The 16,205-nt window shown below is 35.4% G+C and overlaps 1 protein-coding gene across 1 annotated transcript in view; it reads left to right on the forward strand.

Moving 5' to 3' along the window:
• The window catches only part of USP9X (ubiquitin specific peptidase 9 X-linked), a 97,259-nt gene that overhangs the window by 6,159 nt on the left and 74,895 nt on the right, over positions 1–16,205 (forward strand). Inside the window, exons 3-11 of the mRNA XM_042782641.1 lie at positions 783–862; positions 3,140–3,252; positions 5,274–5,492; positions 9,010–9,125; positions 9,318–9,569; positions 9,646–9,784; positions 12,617–12,769; positions 13,546–13,650; positions 16,153–16,199. Coding sequence (XP_042638575.1) covers positions 783–862; positions 3,140–3,252; positions 5,274–5,492; positions 9,010–9,125; positions 9,318–9,569; positions 9,646–9,784; positions 12,617–12,769; positions 13,546–13,650; positions 16,153–16,199 — 1,224 coding nt within the window. The remainder of the gene's footprint in view (positions 1–782; positions 863–3,139; positions 3,253–5,273; positions 5,493–9,009; positions 9,126–9,317; positions 9,570–9,645; positions 9,785–12,616; positions 12,770–13,545; positions 13,651–16,152; positions 16,200–16,205) is intronic.

Genomic DNA, 16,205 nt, shown 5'->3' on the forward strand with positions numbered 1-16,205 from the left:
AGCAAATCCCACCTTGGAGTTTACAAAGACTTATGGGTAGAAAAGCCACACAAAGTAATTTACTACACTGCAAGTATTATCTGGGAATTTTGCTAGCTCTTAATCTAGTTCAGGGATTAAAGAATGAATAAAATAAGGCTTTTTCTTCTGGGGAGCAGTGGATGTGTGATTGGTGGTGAGGAGGAAAATTATGGGCTCTTACATAGGTGGGCTGTCATTGCGACCAGAGAAACCACCCGAGAAAGCGTGTATGTGTGATATTTGAGGATGGTGTCCATGGAGGCATAGAGACTTTGGAGACTCATGGCTCACTTAACCTTCAGGAAAAGATGATAAATCTTTTTCTGAGATGAATTAAGCCAGAAATGAGTTATTTGCCTTCAGAATATTTTCTTCTTTATGAGGAAGTTCAAGACAACTAAGAGGGTCATGATAATAATATCCCTTTTAATCTGAATCCCCCAAAGAGCACTTTCTGTGAATTTAAACAATAGGTATCCAATTAATTGACATTTGATTATTATAGTAGCTTTATATTAAAGTTCTTAAAATAATTAAGGCTTTTTACCCTCTCAGTACATGTCTTTTATTTGACAGTACATTTAAGAAAATCTGTTAGAGACACCAGATACTTAGTCTCACTAAACAGATACTTTGTCAATCTTGTTTTAATATTCAGTATTGTTATAGTGATGTGAGTAATTAAAATTAGTAATGCATTTAGAGTGCCTTTTTTTAGTGTGCAACCAATAAGCATATTTTTATTTTATAAAAACTCTTAGGCCTCGATGGGTGGTTCCAGTTTTGCCGAAAGGGGAATTAGAAGTGCTTTTAGAAGCTGCTATTGAGCTTAGTAAAAAAGGTAAGTTTAGATGTTGTTATGCTTTCTATAAAGTATGCCTATAGATAATACTTCGACTTTATCCCTGGAAACTTAATTTCCCTCTGTTATAAACACTTGTTAAATATTCCTAGACTAGAGCAAGGGTTTATAATCTTTGGACAACCTTCAAGGGTGTTAGTGAACTTCCTGAAGTTATAAACAAAATTTGTGTATATTCGTGTTACTAAAGAGTAGATCAGTTAATCAATCAGATTCTCAAAGGGATTGTCACTAAAAGGTTAATAACCCTTTCATGAGTAAATTATTTTCTGCTTTAAATTTTTTGTTGATAACCACATGTTTTCAGTGATGGAAGGCATGCTGAAATCAAGGAGAAAAAAATGTTTTTTGAGCTAATATGGATTTTGATACAATTATGTGGGACACATATGTCACAAGTGAACTCTGGCAGTAGGATTGGTGAGGTGAGGGCTGTTTCTTCAGATTGTCGCAGTTAACAGATCCCCACCAGGTAGTAGCACATATTACAACTGGGATAGCAGCTTCCCTAAGAACCCTGAGAGACTGAAAATACTGGTGGGAGATATGTGTTCCATAGGTCACACAAGAGTTGTAAAACATTTTCAACCTAGAGTCTTATCTGGTGTATAAAATAATAAGATGTGAAAATAGCATTTTTAATTGGAAAGTACTCTGAAGGTGATGGATTTCCACTTCACATATATCTGACTTTTTAATTTAAAGTATGCCATTTCTAATTTTGGGATATGTATTATGTTAATCTGTAAATCGTTTATTTGCCCTTTGATTGCTTTATTGAAATGACAGTGAATCCAAGGGTATGTACCTAATAGAATCTTCATCTATGCTCCTTTGGCTGAAAGTTACCATTTCATTAATAGTGTTTTCACTACTGTTTTGCAGCTGTATAACTTGAATATTTTATTTCTCTTTTAATGTACAGAAAAATGTTTAATATGTATTTTGTTTTTCCTATAAAAGAAAAATAAGTCTTGAAAGATGAGGCCCTATGTAAGGGGTGGGGGGAATAAAAGTAATATGATATTTTTACTCAGTTGTCCAAAAGTAAAAGCTTAATGTTGGAATTAATCATTTTTTCCAGTGACTTTGGTCAAACTTCAGGTAGAGTTGTCTAATTGCTCATTTTTTTCTCTATTTTTATTAAGGTATTAAAGGTTAAAATAGATGTCAGTAACGTTTTATTTTCTGAAATAAGGATGTGTTTTAATTATCAACAGGAACTCTCACAATAGATTATTGTCAGAATGAAACACCTTAGTACTTTAGGGTACTGTTTAGGTCTGTCTCGTTGCATGGCAAGGGTAACAATTTCACTTACGTTAATTATCCCACCTTCATTAAAAACTATGCTTTATACCTTATTGATCTTATAAAAATGATCTAGTAAACTATGAAAATATTTTACCAGATTACAGTCGTTTTCCACTACTCAGATCTCTTTTGTCTGTTTATTCATTGATTCATCAATTCAGCAACTATTTGAAGACTTCTGTGTACTAGGCACATTCTATATCCTGACAGAACCATGATAAATAAAAACAGCTAATGGTATTTTATTTAATAGCATTGACAGTCAGTGGACGTGTATTGTTTACAGGGGTTTTCTTCCCATAATTTTTTCCTGGGATCTGATGCATTTTAGGCAAGATTCAGATTTTCTGCAGTACGAGGTTTAGGTGACATCTATTTTTACGATCAAAATCAAATAATACTTTAGTATACAGATTAGTTGATCATGTTTTCATTAAGAGCTATAGATTATCTTTTGTATTTGGAGACACAAGGCTCTTATGTTTCTGTAATCAGATGAAATTCAGTAGTTGAGAAATGTTGCTTTTTAATTTATAAAGTTTATTTTTAAGAAGTACAATGCTGTGATGTATTTAGATTTTCCTGTCACATGGTACTGGTAACCATTCTGTGTTCAAGAATTACTGTCATAATTTGAAACATTTTCAGTTAGTCTTAACATTACATGGTTGGTTGTAGTTTTAACAGTGGACTAGTAAAAAATGTATTAAAAGATTATTTTGTTTCTTAATCATGCTACCTTCTTGGCATATAAGAACTTTGAAATGTTAGTCCTTGCAGTATTAATGACTTCTTAGGATAATGCTTGGAGTCTTTCTTCCAAAGCTACTCTGCATTTTTTAGCTGTCAGTGAAGAGTTGCCAAGTTTTGTCATGTAATTAGACGTTGTAAAACAGCTAGAGAAATGTTTTGTTTACATTAAGTTTTCTTCCTTTTTCTTAGGCCTTGATGTTAAAAGTGAAGCCTGTCAACGATTTTTTCGAGATGGGCTAACAATATCATTCACTAAAATCCTTACAGATGAGGCAGTGAGTGGCTGGAAGTTTGAAATTCATGTGAGTCTTGCATTTGACTCTAGAAAATCAGATTTATGTGATGATGCCTGTGGGTAATGCACACACACACACAACACCCACAATGTGTATTTTGATTATATATTATGCCCAATCATTGCATCAAAGCCTCTAAAAACAAGAAGCCTTTTTTTCTTTTTTAATTATAGTCTTGATTTAAGGACGCGTGGTCATTTAGAATGCGAATGAGGTTTAGAGTTAGAAAATATTGGTTTAGTCTGTCTCCTGGGTTCTCTAGTACCTTGTAACTTTTGGACATGTCATTGTATTTCATTGAATATATCATGCTATCAATTGTAAGATGCACTACTATTTTATGTACCATTAAGGAATACTTATGGAGCCCTGGTGGTGTAGTGTCTAAGACATTTGTCTGCTAACCAGAGGGTTGGCAGTTCAAACCCACCAACTGCTCAGAAGAAGGAAGATGTGGCAGTTTATTTTTGTAAAGATTTACCACCTTAGAAACCCAGTGGGGATCTCTCTGAGTCAGAATGGACTCAATGGCAATGAGTTTAAGGAATAACCAAGATGGAGAATCTAGTACACACTATAGGCAATCCCCAGGATACAAACGAGATCATCCTTTTGTCTTTAAGGAATTTGTAGGTGAGTCAGAACAGGTGCATATATGGTTCTTACTTCACCTTACTGCAGTGCAAAAAAAGTTTTTCAATGATATAAAGACTACATGTGCAACAAGTGAAGGTGATTGTAATGAGGAATTTGTTGCAAGCATGGATTGGTTGATCTGATTCAAAGTGAGCTCAAATTTCCATACCATTGTGAAGCAGGGCTTCAAAGATGGCAGTGCCCTCAAAGATGGCAGCCAACCATACCGCCTTGGATGTGTATGACTGAAAATCCTGCCACTAACCTAGTTTCAAACATTAGGCTCCTGAAATGCCTCTTTCAAGTCTCCCATTCCAAGGCTTTGATCTGTAATTTTTCCCATTATGGTTACCATGACAAATCACCCATATTGTAAAAATTCTGATTTGTTTCTCTTTTGCTTTGTTGACCATGACAGATCTGGTTGGAAGCCCTGTATTAAAGGGCAGTAGGAGTTTTCCTTAAGTCAGATGCTCGTAGTATGTATAGGGACTATACTATCTGCATACATTTGGGGTAAATGAGAACTTACTCATTATGCAGAAAGGGACAGCAAGGAAATATGTATGTCTCAACTTTGAGATCTGATGGAGGAAGAAAAAGATCTGAAAATTCACATAATTCAATTTATAGTTTAGATATTAAAAAAAAAACCTCAAGTAGAGAATTTAAAATGGTTGGTTATGTCCCCAAGTAATAAGCAGAAGCAAATGCAAATCATCTCTAGAAACACCAGTTTGGAAAATAGCAGTGCATGATTTCATTGATGATGATTGCAGAGATCTTAAAAGGTACATCTTAGATTGATGAATTTACAATTATTACTCCAAATCTCTGTTCCTCATTTATAATATGAAAATGATCATAAGTTGTAAAGCAGATATTTTTTATGCTCTGAACTATTTCCCCAAAATGACCATGGCATAAAAATCCCAGTATCTTCTTATTTGGCACGTAACTGTATAGGTTACGAAGACTTGGAAAGTAGTAGTAGACTTTTCCATTTAGATTTATATAGCAGATCTACTCTATCTTGGAAAATCGACATATTGTTTAGATTTTTACCAATTACTGCCTCTAGTATATAAATTCCAAAGATAGAAAACGGTAATTTATATCTTGCCTATAGACATAGAGCAGTAGGAGACAACCTATGATGCCTTCTTCTTTTTGTAAGCAATTGCAAATGGATTTTTGAAAGAAGGTGATATATAAATAAATGCTAATTTATCTTGATTTATCAGCTTGTGCCAATATTAGTGCAATTAAACATGATACAAATGACTAGTGTAGAAAAATGGAGAGAGATCATAATTAATAAGATTGAAAGATAATTTGTTTGAAATCACAGTGTTTACATCCTAAAAATCACTTTCCCCCTCTTAAAATAGAGATGTATTATTAACAATACTCATCGTCTGGTGGAACTGTGTGTGGCCAAGCTGTCCCAAGATTGGTTTCCACTTCTAGAACTTCTCTCCATGGCCTTAAATCCTCATTGCAAATTCCATATCTACAATGGTACACGTCCATGTGAATCCGTTTCCTCAAGTGTGCAGTTGCCTGAAGATGAACTCTTTGCTCGTTCTCCAGACCCTCGATCACCAAAAGTATGTTGCTTTGTTACTTTATAAATTAAATATTAACAATCGTTTTATTCTGCCATAGAACATTTAAATGACCTGAACATGCTATTAACATGGTGGACTCCTTTCTTATATTCTTAAAGAATTCTGCATGTTATAGTCTGTCTTTTATTTTTACTGTTGTTAAGTTTTTCTGTGTTTAAAAATTTAAAGTTTGAAAATCACATTGGCTTTGAGACTTCAAATGAACATACACAAAGCTGGCACCTTTTTCCAGACATGGCATGTCAGTTTAGTCCTTGTGAATATCTTTCCTAGCTTTACTTTTCTCATGTATGGTTAGTCCCCATGGTCTTCTGCCAAGCCTCTTGGAAAGAGTCATAATTTGGGTTAGGATGAAACAGATCATATTTTCCCTTTTAAACAAGAGTACGAAATTACTTCTTTGACCAAGCAGTCAGGTGTTGATATTTAAGCCATGGCCATGATCATTTCAGACATTTTAAGATTTTGACTCCAAAATCAAATATATGATATATAAATGCCTTACAAGATGTCACGAAAGTAATATTACAGAAATTGTAAATAACTAAATGGAATTGTCAATATGTCTATACCACGTTTTATTTTACTTCAGTTTTGCTGTATGGAACATTAATAATCTCCATCTTACAGAGACTTACAAGGAACAACTTAAGATTGATAATACAAAGTTTTGGTTGAGAATATTTCTTTGAAGCTTAGGTGTTATTGCTATTGAACTTATAAAGTATGAGAACTAAGAATACTTAGCCTTTCAAAACATTTATCAGGAGTATGGTGTGTATGTGTGTATGAATGAGGGAGAAGCATATTTAATGGCTCATTTACTTCCTGCTGAAATCAGAAATATTTTTTCTTTTTTTATATTGCAAACAGGTCTTTTAAAAGACTTAAAAAAATTGGTTAAAAGATGTATATATTTGGAGAATTTTCAACCTTGTCCCTAGTTTTATATAAGCACCACGTTATGAAGAACCTAAGGGAAATGTAAATGCCAATACGTTTTCCCTCCTATTCTCTGAAGGTAGTAGTGACAGAATTTAGATAATCAAAGTTAGATGGTGGAGATAAACTTTCTAAACAGTCTTTTACCTTACAAGTACTATGTTTGTAGTATGTTTTTAGCTACCTTTGAGAAATTGAGTTAACAGAGCTTAAAAGTCTGTTTTAATAGTATTTTCAGCCTTAATACCAAATGACCACCCTCTAGAGTTCTTGATAGGTCTGTCTTGCTTTTACTTGCTGCTTTAATCCTCACTCCACCCCTACTCCCTACCCCTGAGAAGAAGCATTGAACCTCCGTAGCCTCAGCTTTTCTTTTAGCCCATGACAGAACTAAAGCTGTCAGGATTCTTTTTTTTCTTTTTAATTGTGATTTGGGTGAAAGTTTACAGAGCAAATACGCTTTCAATACAGCAGCTCATAAATACTTTGTCTCATAACATTGAGTATAATTTCCCACAGTGTAACATTTCCCCTCCCGCTTCCTCCCCATAATTATCTCTTCACTATGTCCTTCCCTCCATGCACTCCTGCCCCTGAACTGTCTCCCTGTGCATACACAGCCCTTCTAGTCTCCCATGATTGATCTCTCCAAGAAGTGTATCTACCTAATGTCAATGTTGAGCTCATATGCCTGTCTTTTGTTTGGCTAGAAGCCATAGGAGTGGGTTAAATTCCAGACCTGAAGGGCACCTAGGGGCTGTAGTCTCAGTGGTTCCATCAGGCTCTATCAGACCAGCATACCTGTATAAGCTGCAGATTGCATGGTGTACCAGTCGCTTGGACTAATTGTTTCCACGTGTCTTTGGTTTTCTTCACTTTTCTTTGCTCTGGATGAGGAGAGATCCATCATTACATCTAGATGGCTACTTGCAATCTTTTAAGATACCAGTCATTACTCGCCAAAGTAGGATGTGGAACAATGTTTTGTGTAGTATGTTAAGCTGTCAGGATTCTTGATGAGAGTACAACTTACCTGATTTTGGTAAACAACACCTCCCCCCCTCTTGTTTGCCCCCTCCCCCAAGATATTTGAAGATGTTTAAATGACTACTATTTATTCAAACTTTAAAAGTATAGTAAAAAGTTTTTGGTTGAGATGAGTCTCGGGTGAAGTTCATCATAGCTATCTTTGAGAAAAGCAACATATAACTAACTATAGTACACATAAAACTACATTAAAAGAATATGGCAAATTCTAGAGTATATAGTCATTTTGAATTTTTCTGTTGGGCAATTGGTCTTGGTTTGCCTCTTTCCATCTTAATGAAAGAGCCTGATAAAGGAAGTTTTTTTTGTTTTGTTTTGTTTTTTTGCTGCTAATGGTCAACTATAACTGTGCCTCAGTTTGAAGCACCCTATTTCATTCTTGGGTTGTCCTTGCAGCCCACTGGCCATTCCATGGGAGAAAGATGTTTTAGTCTATTTCCATAAAAGATTCATAGCCTTTGAATCCCTATGGGGCATTTCTCTTCTGTCCTGTGTGGTTGGTGTATAAGGATTCTTATAAGATTCCTATAGGAATCATCTTGAAATAAATGGGTTTTTATTTTTACTTTTCATTTAGTATTTTCTGTTTCTCTTGAGTGAGTGTGTGTGTGTGTGTGTATTTATCCATCCCATCTCTCTATATCTATTTTAAATACCAGTAAAGATCATTTTCTTTAAGGCTACTAGTAGAGAACTTGCCTTGTGGGGCCTTTCCCTAATTTTCCACTCAGGTATTTTAAAATGTGGCCATTTAGAAAAAGACAAGGTAAAAAAGATTGTCTTGAGCCCAATCTTTGAGCTCTGGTGGCAGTGTGGTTAAGGCATTGGGCTGCTAACCAAACACACCAACCACTCTGCAGGAGAAACACAAGGTAATCTGCTTCCATAAAGATTTATAGTCTTGGAAAGGGACCAGGTTTGTAGGTCTTATAGAGCCTGATGGAACCCCTCAGACTATGGCCCCTAGCTGCAGCTGCCTTTCATGTCTGGAATTGAACCCACACCAGTGGCTTCCAGCCAAACAAAAGACAAGCATATGAGATGAGCATTTACACTAGCTAGATACACTCCTTGGAGAGAATAATCATGGGAGAATAGAAGGGCTTTGTATGTACAGGGACATAGCTCAGGGGGCAGAAGTTAGCATGGAGGGAAGGACACAGGGAAGAGGTAAACTATAGGAAGGAAATGGGAGGGGAGCTGTTGCATTGTGGTAAATTGTAGTCACTGTCATGAGACAGTATATGTGAACTGATGAAAGTGAATTTGCTCTGTAAACTTTCACCCAAATCACAATTTAAAAACAAACAAAAAAAGATTTACAGCCTTAGAAATCTAATGGGGGTCGCTGGAGTTGGAATCAGCTCCATGGCAGTGGGTTTGGTTGTGTGTGTGTGTGCGTGTGTGTGTTTTAAAGTATATTTTAGTTAAGACATTGCTTCAAATGCTATCCCCCCCCCCCGCAATATAACCAGGAAGTTAACTTTTGTCATCACCTGTATTACAGGGTTGGCTAGTGGATCTTCTCAACAAATTTGGCACTTTAAATGGGTTCCAGATTTTGCACGATCGTTTTATTAATGGATCTGCGTTAAACGTTCAAATAATCGCAGCTCTTATTAAGTAAGTTGTTTCTTTTTTTAAGTGAATGTTCAGTGCCCCATAGAATTTGCTGTTTTATTCATAAAAATTGAGTTTGTGCTTTCAATTGTAGTTTCTTACTCTAGTGTTTTCTTTTAAGCTACATAAAATAGTCATAGTTAAATCCTAATTGATTTTAAGAAATCAAGTATGTTTTGTTTCTTTTTATTTCAGACCATTTGGACAATGCTATGAGTTTCTCACTCTTCATACAGTGAAAAAATACTTTCTTCCAGTCATAGAAATGGTTCCACAGTTTTTAGAAAACTTAACTGATGAAGAACTGAAAAAAGAAGCTAAGAATGAAGCCAAAAATGATGCCCTTTCAATGATTATTAAATCTTTGAAGAATTTAGCTTCAAGGGTTCCAGGACAAGAAGAAACTGTAAAAAATTTAGAAATATTTAGGTTAAAAATGATACTTAGGTAAGATACTTACCTCTTGAAACAGTTATTTGTGTGAATTTTTGGAATCATATCTAACACTAAATTTCTCTTACAGATTATTGCAAATTTCTTCCTTCAATGGAAAGATGAATGCACTAAACGAAGTCAATAAGGTTATATCTAGTGTGTCATATTATACCCATCGGCATGGTAATCCCGAAGAGGAAGAGTGGCTCACAGCTGAGCGAATGGCAGTAAGTCCTTTGATTCTTCTTTCATGAATAAGACTCTCCTTAAGGCAAAAGTGGAATAGCTCTAGTTAAAATTGGTAATACTAAAATTAAGTAAACCTTTAGATTGTGAGGTATATTTATTTATGATTATTTAATCCTGAGAATTTTTGGTAGTAATAACATAGTTTAATAATTGTCTAGTAGTGATATGGGTAGCTTAGCACATCTTTGGTAAACTTACTGTTTATTATAGATGTTCTGAAGTAACTAAAAACAGTTATAAAAAATTTAGAAACCTATTTGCCATATATGTTTGCATATGTGAAGTATATTTAAAAGTAAAGTATTTTTAAAATGAGTAAGTATGCCTCTTAAGTTATTCAGCCAATATTTTTTGAGTGCATGGTGTGTGACAGTACTAGAGAGACATCTGTAAAAGAACTGTCTCTGTCCTAAAGGATCCTTGAATTTAATAAAAGCCAAAGCCTCTGCCAAAGAGTTGATTCCAACTCATAGCGGCCCCACTGACAGAGTAGAACTGCCCCACAGGGTTTCCACAGCTGTAGATCTTTAGGGCAGCAGACTGCCTCATCTTTTACCCACAGAGTCGGGTTAAAACCACCAACCTTTTGTTTAGCAGCCGACAGTTTTAAGCACTGTACTACCAGAAGTCCTTTAGTTTAGTAGGGAAAGGTAATTATTAGAACTTGTAAAAGTTACGTAGGACAGTAGCTAAAAAGTAGAAGCAACCCAAGTGTACATCAACAGATCAATGGATAAACAGAATGTGGTGTATACATAAAATGGGGTATTATTTAGCTATAGAAAAATGAGTTTTTAATACATGCCACAACACAGATCAACTTTGGAAAAAAATTACGCTAAGTGAAAGTAAGTCAGAATCAAAAGGACAAATATTGTAATGGCCCCACTTATATGAAATAATATAGATTAGACAGATGCATAGAGACCAGATTCATTGTTACCAGGGACTGGGGGAATGGGGAGTTAGTGCTTAAGGGATGCTGAGTTTCTTTTTCATTTGAAGTGATACAAAACTTTGGGAAATAATTCTCAGTGGTGCTTATACAATATGCTGAGTGTAATTAATGCCAATTATACTCTTTGGGTAATATTGCAAGTTTCTTGTTACATATAGTTGAGCACAATAAAATTAAAACAAAAGTATATATGTAGAGGATGTTTGGGGCTAGGTGGGAGACATCTGTTTTGTATGTGATTTGTCTACTTTTTGGAATGTCTGGCATAGAGGTATTTACAGTGTAGTCTGATGGTTGGTGGTTGCCCTTGAACTGTTACCCTGCCTAGATAAGCACACAAAATGATATTTAATGTTTAAAAACTTCTGCAGCAACTTGGAATTGGTAATAATAATAATAATGTATTTAAAAAAATCTGCAACGGATTAGAAATAAAACACTTCACCAGTTGAGAAGTGTATTGTCTAACTCATTTCGGGGCTGTCTTCTTTTTAATCTCAGTAAATGAAATACTTTCAAACCTTCACAGTGTGGATTATTACTTTTTTTCTGTCATGAAATCAGTGCTTTCTTCTATTGGTTTTGGTATAGATTACAAATACCCACCAAGCAGCAGAGCATATTGTTGTCATATGTCGAATTGGCATTCTCCATGTACAACAGCACGTAAACACTGCCCACTCATAGCATAGCATCAAACCAAAAACCAAACTTGCTGCCATTGAGTCGATTCTGACTCACAGTGACCCCCTCCTTGGGTTTCTCTCTGGAAGGAGATTGCTCAGTCTTCCTTCTGAGGAGTGGCTGGTAAATTTGAACCGCCAGATTTGACTTTTGGTTAGCAGTCAAATGCCATAGGCACTATGCCACCAGAGCTCCCTAGCACAGCATAATGTTGTGAAAATACAGACTTTGAAAACATGCAGGCTTGATTTACATCCCACTTCAAACACTTTTAACCTTGTTTACTTTCTTATAATAGTATATCCCTCACTAGGATTTTTTTTTTGAAGCTTAAGGAGCTAATGGATAAGCAGTTTGAGTGTCTGGCACGTGGTAATCAGTTAATAAATAAAAGGAAAAAAAATAGAGTAGATACCTTTTCACCGAATATGAAAACAATTCTGTGGTGAAACTGCTATAAAGAATCCAAAAATCCTAAAATTATACCTATACCCATCCTACCTAAACAGTTCCTGTTGCTTGTCTTAAATAAGAGAGCCCTTAGGAGCTCTAGTGGCATAGTGCCTAAGGCATTGACTGCTAACCAGACGGCTGGCGGTTCAAACCCACCAGCCACTCCTTGGAAGGAAGGTTTGACAATGTACTTCCGTAGTGATGCTGCCTCGGAAACCCAAGGATGGGTTGCTGTGAGTCGGGTCCAACTTGACGAGAGTGCGTTTGGTTTTGGTTTGGTATGGTGCAGTGGTTAAAAAGTGCTTGGCTGCTAACCAAAAGATGTGGCAGTCTGCTTCCATAAAGATTTGTAGCCTAGGAAACCCTATGGGGCCATTCTAGGTTGGCTGTGAGTCAGAATCGATTAGATAGCAGTGGGGTGAGGCACTTTTTAGTAATATTCTGATTAAATGCTAGGGTAGAATCTGTTTAATGATTTCAGTTTTACTAATTAATGGAAGCATTTCTGTATGTACAAACTTAAGTTCTATGAATTTACTGTAATGTCTTCATGATTTTACATTAATGAACATAAGCATGTTACATTAGTGTATTATAGTTTGTGAATGTGTGTTTGGATTCTGATTAATGTTTGAAAGTGTATGCAATAATTTATGTATTTTAAACCTGCTTTTTTTAGTTTTTGTTTTCATAGAGTTTTTTGAATTACATTTAGGAATGGATACAGCAGAATAACATCTTATCCATAGTCTTGCGAGATAGTCTTCATCAACCACAGTATGTAGAAAAGCTAGAGAAGATTCTTCGTTTTGTCATCAAAGAAAAAGCTCTGACCTTACAAGATCTTGATAATATCTGGGCAGCACAGGTAAGGAATTTAAGATAGTGGCTATTTTATTTTTAAATGAAAGATAACTAAAAGCTAAATCAATAATGGCAGTCGTGACATGGCATGCAGGCTTGTATTGTTTGAGTTTTAGTTAGTTTAAATGCTTGGTATATCTACTGAAGGGAGTATAAAGCATCTCTAGAATTTATTTCCTTGTAAATTTTATAGAATGGGACAAAACCCTGTAATGTCCAAGAGTCACATAACAAATTATTTTAAAGATCAATAATAATTATTCCAAAGGATTTAGAACTTTTCAGAATGATAAGTAACAGGTTTCAGAGTTTAAAACTATGTAATTCATTTGATTGTTTAAATGATAGGTTCCTACCCATTGATAACTTGGGAATTATTGTTGAATTATAGATTACAAAGCTTTTTTGTTTCTTAAGTCTATAGAAAGCAAGAAAATACTCAGTTTCACCTTGGAGTGCTTAAGGATCCAATTTTGAAACAATACCATTTTTGTGCCTTATTTTTCTCCTACCTGCACTATTAAAATTGACATGTTAAATTGAGTAAAACTGTACTGAAGGTTCACATGAATTCCCAAAATACATATTAACGATTTATATCAGGAAATTGAATTGCCAAGTTTTAGATGGCAGTTCTAAATCATTTAAAATGTTATTTTCTTATGTTACACAGTCAGATGGGAGAGATGGAAATAATCATTAATAGTTGAGAGCAGGCAGTATATTACTTACCTGTTATTCAATTCTAGTAGGCCTTAATTTTCTTTGTTTTCTTGACAGGCAGGGAAACATGAAGCAATTGTGAAGAATGTACATGATCTGTTGGCAAAGTTGGCATGGGATTTTTCTCCCGAACAGCTTGATCATCTTTTTGATTGCTTTAAGGTAATTGTTAACATAGTGAAAGTATTACCGTTTCATTTTAAATATAGTTTATTATTTAGATCCATGAATTGATGATCTTAACCAATATATAAATAGAGATGTCATTAAATAATCTCCGGTGTGAAGGAATTGGCATTATTTTCTTTTCCAGTGAGAAGCTGGTATTCCTTTGTATAATAATCCAAACCAGAAAGCCAAACTCGCTGCCATCGAGTCAGATCCGACTCATGTAGACCCCTCCTTGGGTTTCGTGGCAATACCACTATAGAAGTTGATTTCCCCATCTTCCTCCCAAGAAGTGGGTGGTGGGTTTGAACCTCCAGTCCTCTGGTTAGCAGTCAAATGTGTTAGGTACTGCGACACCAGAGCTTGTATAATAATGGCCTTCATAAATAAAGAATCTTTCTTTCCAGTTATCACTTTGGATTTATTTCTTCTAGTAGTTTTTATTTTTGTTAATGGGTCAAGTAAACCATGTGACTGAAGGGAAAAGCGATTGGTTGCAGTGAAAAGTGAGACAGAGCAGCAAAAGTATACCAGTACCTTGGTATTCTAGAGTCATGCACAGGCAAAACATGGCTTAATAAAAATTTAATTCCTGCAGTAACTCAAGAACCCCTACAGTCATATCTCCATTGGTGCTATTGTATGTTTTTTTTTTAAGGCCATGTGGTATAGTAGTCTCTGTCTAGTTGTTAGGGTTGGATTTGCAAAAGCCCAAGTGGTTATTGAATTTGTCGATCAAGAACATACAACCTTATGGCAGTGTTGAAAAAGCGTGTTCTGTTAATGTCTCTCATTAGGTCACCAAGGTTTCTTGTTAGAAATAACAGTTATGTTGGCTACTGGTGGGAATATAACTTGATACAACCACTTTGGAACATACTTTTGCTATTTTGGTGGTATTAAATTTTTAGGTCTTTTGACTCATTGGTTTAACTTATGAAGATATATTCTAGAAAAGCTCGTTTGTACCAGGGTAAAGGCTCAATGACATGTGTAGCAGAATTATTTGTAATAGCAGTAACTACTGTGGAATATGAACAGTATTATGGATAAATGAGTTGTGGTATGACAATGAAAATGAACAGATTAGAGCAATTTAGCCACATGGATGAATCTAACAAGCAGAAGGTTGAAGAAAGGAATATAGTCACAAAAGAACTTTTGTAGATTGTTTTCATTAACGTAAATTTTAAAAAAAGAAAAAAGATCCAGCTTGCTTCTAGTGTGCTGCTTATTGTGTTATTTTTGACATGTGTAATAATTACTCAAGGTCCCTGGGTGGCACAAGTGGTTTCCAGTCAGCTGTTAACCTTAGGATAGCAATTCAAATCCACCCAGCAGTTTTACAAAAGAAAGGCCTGGCAATCAGCTGTAAAGATTGCAGGAAAACCCTGTGGGACAATTCCACACTGTAACACATGTGGAGTCACCATGAGTGGGAAGCGATGACAATTTATATTGGTTACATTTTTCACAGTGTGTTGTCATTCTCTTTCTTATTGTTCTGGTTGTATCATTTCCAGTACTCCAGTTTTCCTGAGCCCTTATCTTAATGTTTGCTTTAGAGTAAATTTTGACCATTTGGTCTCATATAGCTAACTTTGTAAAGAGCCCATTACTACGGATCATATTCTTTATTTTATGAGCCAATATGTTATTTAGCTAAAAGGTGACCTCAAGGGATCATTTCAGTTTTAGGTTTAAAGAGTATCTCTGGGTCATAGTCTTGGGGAGTCCAGGAGTTTCAATTGGAGCAGTAAATCTGGATTTTTTTAAGAATTTGAGGTTTTTTTCCACATTTTTCTCCCATTCTATCAGGATCCATCTGTTGTGGCCCTCATCTGAATGAACAGTCAGTAGTGGTAGCTCGGTACCATCTAATTTTTTTTTGGTGTCAGGCTATATGAGGCCATGGTTTATGTAGATTATTAGTCCTATAGAGTACTATCTTCTCTGAGCCTTTATTTACCTTCACTTACTTTTGTTCTGGACCAGTAGAGACCAACAGTTGTATCTTAGAAAGCCGTTTGTAAGCTTTTAAGTCCCTAGACACTACTCACCATTTAGGGATGTAGAACATATACTTTATGAAGTACATGATGCCAATTAATTGAATTTTCCCATGAAACACTACAGTCCTAAGCCTTCAAACCCAGAAGACCAATCTCATAAGGTGTTTGGTTTTTTTAATGTAATTTTAAAATTCTAGCTAATAGACTGACTCTAAGGCAATGGTTCTCAACCAGGGCAGTTTTATTTGGTTGTATGGAAACAGTTTTGGTTATCATATTAGGGGGAGGAGTGTGCTACTGACATCTAGTGGATGCTGCTGAAAGTCCTACAGTGTGCTAGACAGCCCTTTGCAACAAAGAATTTTCCAGTCCAAAACATCAGTGGTGCCCAGGTTGACAATCCTAGTTTAAGAAAGTAGTCTTCTGTAAAATAGTGTGTTTTTTCTTTCCCTGAAACTTTTGTGTCTTTTAAATTGTTCTCTAGGCCAGTTGGACAAATGCAAGTAAAAAACAACGTGAAAAGCTACTTGAGCTTAT

This window comes from Orycteropus afer, unplaced genomic scaffold (genome assembly GCF_000298275.1).
Source record: "Orycteropus afer afer isolate SDZICR_OR568_19922 unplaced genomic scaffold, OryAfe1.0 scaffold00401, whole genome shotgun sequence".
Taxonomy (NCBI): Eukaryota; Metazoa; Chordata; class Mammalia; order Tubulidentata; family Orycteropodidae; genus Orycteropus; species Orycteropus afer.